The sequence below is a fragment of the Penaeus japonicus genome, unplaced genomic scaffold (genome assembly GCF_977035675.1).
Source record: "Penaeus japonicus unplaced genomic scaffold, GWHDUDI00000001_assembly GWHDUDI00000018, whole genome shotgun sequence".
NCBI classification, from domain to species: Eukaryota; Metazoa; Arthropoda; class Malacostraca; order Decapoda; family Penaeidae; genus Penaeus; species Penaeus japonicus.
In genome coordinates, this window is record NW_028234420.1 from 1748649 (window position 1) to 1753648 (window position 5000).

Below are 5000 nucleotides of genomic sequence, written 5' to 3' on the forward strand. Positions count from 1 at the left end.
CATACGCACGTACACACAAGCAGACACACACACAAATACACATACATACATACATACATACACACACGCAGAAACACACACACACACACACAAATACACATACATACATACATACATACACACACACGCACACACACACACACACAAACACACACACGCACACACGATCTCCCTGATTCCTTACGCTGCGTAGGTGCCTAGGCGGTCGGGGAAGATGGGGGAAGGGGGAAGGGGGAAGATGAGGGAAGGGGGACTGGGGACGGGGGAAGGGGGACGGGGGAAGGGGGAAGATGAGGGAAGGGGGAATGGTAGCGGGCGGAAAAAGAGGGAAGGGGGTGATGAGGGGAAGGGAAGATGAGGGAAGGGGGAGGGGGGAAGGGGGAAGATGAGGGAAGGGGGAAGATGGGGGAAGGGGAAATATGAGGGAAGGGGGTAGGGGGAAGGGGGAAGGGGAAAGATGAGGGAAGGGGGAAGGGGGAAGGGGGAGGGGAGGCGTAAACACGAAAGCAAAGGTCGTCAACCCGAATACGCGACACGGCAGAGCAACAACTGGGCACGCCGCCCCTTTGCAACACGGGGTTGGCGAGGTTGATAAAGCAACAACAACAAACGTCACTGGATTATATGAGAGAGAGAGAGAGAGAGAGAGAGAGAGAGAGAGAGAGAGAGAGAGAGAGAGAGAGAGAGAGAGAGAGCTGAGGAAAGAGAGAGGAGAGAGACTAGGAGAGAAGAGGAAGAAAGGGAAAGGAGAGGGAGAATGGGAGAGAGGGAGAGTAGGGAGGGAGAGAGGAGAGGGAAAGAAAGAGAGAGAATGAGGGAGAATGAAGAGAAAAAGAGAGACAGCGGAGAGATGAAAAGAGGAGAAAGCGTGAGAAAAGAGAGAGGAGAGCGCGAGAGAGGAGAGAAGAGGAGGAGAGAGAGAAAGAGAGAAAAATAGATAAAAGTGAAGGAAAGAAAAAAAAGATAGAAAGTGAGAAAAAAAGAGAAAGTGAGAGAAAGAGAAAAAGAAAGAGAGAGAAAAGAGAAGAGGCAGCGAATGGGCGTGAGACTAAAATTAGCACAAGGTCACACGCAGGATAGCAGGATGCAACCCCGGGTGCTAACATAGGAGTGACTGGCAGGAACCCCTACCCCTCCCCCTGCCTCCCCTCCCTCAATCCATCAACACCTGTTTAATTCTCTCAACTCTAGCCTCTCGCCCCCTCGCCCCCCAACCCCCCAACCCCCGCAGTCCGCTGCCGATCGGCTCCGCAAAGGCATCTCCTCCGTCGCAAAGCGCTCTGCTCGGCGTGACTCGGGAGAGCGAGCGCGAGTCGGCGATTGTACGCAGCGATATCAGCGGCGGCAGGAGGGGTGGGGTGGGGATGGGGAGGGGAGGAGGGAGAGGGAGGGGGAGGGGAGGGGAGAGAGATGGGGAAGTGTGAAAGAAGGGAAGGAAGGGGAAGGGACGGGAGGGAAGGGGATTAGAGAAAAAAGGGAAGAGTGAAAGAAGCAGAAGGGGAAGGGGAAGGGGAGGGGAAGAGCAGTAGAAGACTGAAAGGAGACGAGAGGAGGGGTCGCGAGTGGGTGGGGGTGGGGGGCTGCCAGCCTATCAGAAGGAGAGAAAAACACGACGCAATAGAAGGCCCGAGCGTCGGCGACCCGTAGGCTCTATCCTCTCATCACCACTTACGACTACATCCTCTGACCCGCACTCTCACTCACTCACTCACCCATTCACTCACTCACTCACATAATCGCTCGCACATACTCACTGTCACTCATCTGTAATCACTCACATACTCACATACTCACTGGCTCCCACCAGTACTCACTCACTCAAACACTCACTTATTCGCTCGCACATACTCACTGTCACTGATCTGTAATCACTCATTCGCTTACTCACTCACTCACCCCTCCTCGCATACCCGCAGCCACAAAACTACCCATCTAGCTAATCACCCACCTAACTACTTCCTCGCCCACCCAATTACCAACCCGCCTACTTCTTCGCCCACCCAATGACCCATCCACCTACTTCCTCGCCCACCCAATTACCAACCCACCCATTTCCTCGCCCAACCACCCAATCACCCACCCACCTACTTCCTAGCCCACCTAATGACCCATCCACTTGCTTCCTAGCTCACCCAATCACCCACCCACCGACCCAACTACTTCCTCACCCATCCACCTACTTCTTCATCCACCCAATCACCCATTTCCCCCTTCTCCCCATCCCCCATCCCCATCCCATCCCCCTCCCCATCCCCCCTCCCCCTCCCCTGTGTTCGGGCCTTCACGTCTCCCGAGTCAATATTTACTTCTCGCAACACCTCCGCGCCGTACGACACCGCCCGACACCGCCCGTCCGCCAAAGGTCGATCTATAAACGCGCGAGTGACGGCAAGGAAGGGAAGGAATAGCCGAGGAGAGAATAAACACGGGAGGCACCGACAGGGAAAAAAGGGGAGGGGGAAGGAGGATAACGGAGATAAGCAAAAGAAGAGGGAGAAAATGTTTCAAGCAAGGAGCCTGACGTTTGAATTATAAGAAAGGGGGATAATGGACGTGGAAGCATAAGCAATAATTATAATAATAGCCAAATAATAATAGTAATAATGATAACAACAATAATAATGAAAATGAAATTAATAATAATAATAATAATAATAATAATAATAATAATCATTATCATTATTATCATCATTTTTATGATAATAATAATAATAACAATAAAACTAATGATAACAAGAATCATAATAATAATAATAGTAATAACAACAAAGGTAACATCAGCAACAACAATTAAAATGGCAATCAATAAATCTGTATCAGCTCAAGACGGTGACCGGAAAGGGTTCCATATGGGGGAGGGGGGAGGTAGGGGGGGCAATCGAGAAGATTACGACGTCCGAGCGAGGTGGGGGGGGGAGGGGGCTGTATGCAAAGGGGCAAGCAAAATCAATGCACGTCAAGATGGGCAGCGAAAGGAGAGGTTATGAACTGGGTTGGGGGAGAGGGAAGGAAGGAAAGAAGGAAGAAAATGGCAGAGAAAAGAAGGAAAAGTTAGGAGACTGGCGAGGAGGAAGCGGGGAGGAGACTTGGAGGGGGGAGGGTACGGCCTAACGCGGGGAGGGGAGGGGAGGGGTGTTACGGAAGAGGGCTGGCACAGAAAAGGAGGGTCAAGGTCATCCCCTCGGCTACTGCGTCACAAGGGCCGCATGCTCCCCTCGCCACATTTACCTGTTCCCGCCCGCCCACCTACCCCATCCCGCCCGCAGCCGCCCCCGCCCCTCGCGAGTCGGCCAGAGAACCGCCCTCTACCTCGCATGTCCATCGGCAGGCCGGAGAAGCCGACGCCGAGGACGCAGGACAAGCGGCACCGCACGCCACTGCAGGCCGTAACAGCTTGTTCGCATGACAAGCCCGTCCTCGCTAAGCAGGACACTTCCCTTGGGGTCTGCCCCCCCCCCCCCCCCCAAGCCGATCAGCCAGGGCGGCGAGGCGTGTCCCCGGCACTCAGGACCATCGCGTACCGGAAGGGCTGGCCTGTCTGTCCGTCCAGCTACACAGGCGTCACTTTCGTCGGAAACACGCAGACGGCACAGGCCGTGCCTACGCGCAGCCCCTCGGTAATACCTTTGCTAAAGAAAAACTCATTACAGCAATCAATGGAAAGCCAAAGGAATATGCAGGCTTCGGTTCTCTCTCAGACAGTCGGTCAGCGTTGGAGGTCGACACAAATGCATCTCAGAAGACGGAAAATGAAGGAAGACATGAGCCTCGAGAGCTGGGTGCCGCGACGCAGCTCGACCTAAACTACACAGGCGGTCAAGAAGTGTCTGTCAGTATCTCTGCAGTGCCCACATGCAAGCTACGTACGACGCTGTCAAGCACGACAGAAGAAACGGTCTTCTCCGACAGCTGTCGTGACCAAATCACACAAATACACGCTCGGGACATTCAACGCCTCTCGGCCGCGTACCTGGGGATAGAAAGCCTTGCACGCAGGACACAACTACTTTATACATTGATACTCAGGGATACTACTGGACACAGACGAACCCAGGGCAGTCATGATCATACAGTTCCACTTTCTCTCTCTCTCTCTCTCTCTCTCTCTCTCTCTCTCTCTCTCTCTCTCTCTCTCTCTCTCTCTCTCTCTCTCTCTCTCGCTCTCGCTCTCTCTCTCTCTCTCACACATACACAGAGAACTTCCGGAGAGGCCAATCCCTGGGAGCAGCGTGGAAGCATTGGGCGCTGACGGTGCTACGACAGGTACTCAAACAATACAAGGTGGACATGCACTTGAGGCAAGACGGACGATCGGGCACTGCTGAACACAGACAGACACAGAAGAAAGTCAGAGGCAAGGAAGTGACAAGAAGTGACTTTGCGAGAGACACCGCCAACGACAACGCAGGGCTAGAGAGGCATCACCAAGAGGGAAGCGGAAGTCTACAGAGTAGCGAAACGACACCAAGTGGCTTGAAGTGGTGATGCCTACCCTGTGCGCCTCGCGAGGGCGTGTTGGCAGTGCCTCCGGCAAGAGGAGAGTGTGTGGGCAGGACCCCGTCTTACTGTTTCACGGTTCCCGGCGCAGAAGATTCCCAGGATGGTCTTGAAGGAGAGGCGAGGCATGGCTTGAGGGGCTTGAGAGCCACCTTCGGCATCCTCATCCCTTCAACGCTTGTTTGGTCACTCGCTCCTCCAATAAATGATCTCAGCCGGAGCCAGTGGCGCTTCCACACGACCAAACCACTACTCGATTTTCTCCTCGCACTCACAGCGGATTTTCTCGAGGAACTTGTTTTCAAGAGGGAAATGTTCACAGCACATGGGACGGGAGGGGCGTGAGCGAGGGCGCAGGAGAGCTCAGTAGGCGGAGGGCGGCGGAGAGTGGCTGAGGAGATCACAGGACCCCCCCTGTGTGGGGCGCCCGTTACCGGTGCCTGCGCTGCCCTGCTCTATCATCGTGGCCTATTCCTCGGCTCTTGGGGCACCGCGCGGGCATC

At 54.3% G+C, this 5000-nt stretch overlaps 1 protein-coding gene across 5 annotated transcripts in view; it reads right to left on the minus strand.

Annotated features, from left to right (window-relative positions):
• The window catches only part of LOC122257594 (uncharacterized), a 199458-nt gene that overhangs the window by 144314 nt on the left and 50144 nt on the right, over positions 1-5000 (minus strand). For 2 of the 5 annotated variants that reach the window (XM_086546453.1, XM_086546452.1), the window contains exon 1: positions 4567-5000. This exon is cut by the window's right edge and continues 328 nt beyond it. The exons of the other annotated variants lie outside the window; for them this stretch is intronic. In XM_086546453.1, coding sequence (XP_086402579.1) covers positions 4567-4664 — 98 coding nt within the window. In that variant the 5' untranslated portion in view covers positions 4665-5000. The remainder of the gene's footprint in view (positions 1-4566) is intronic. 5 annotated transcript variants of the gene reach the window in all.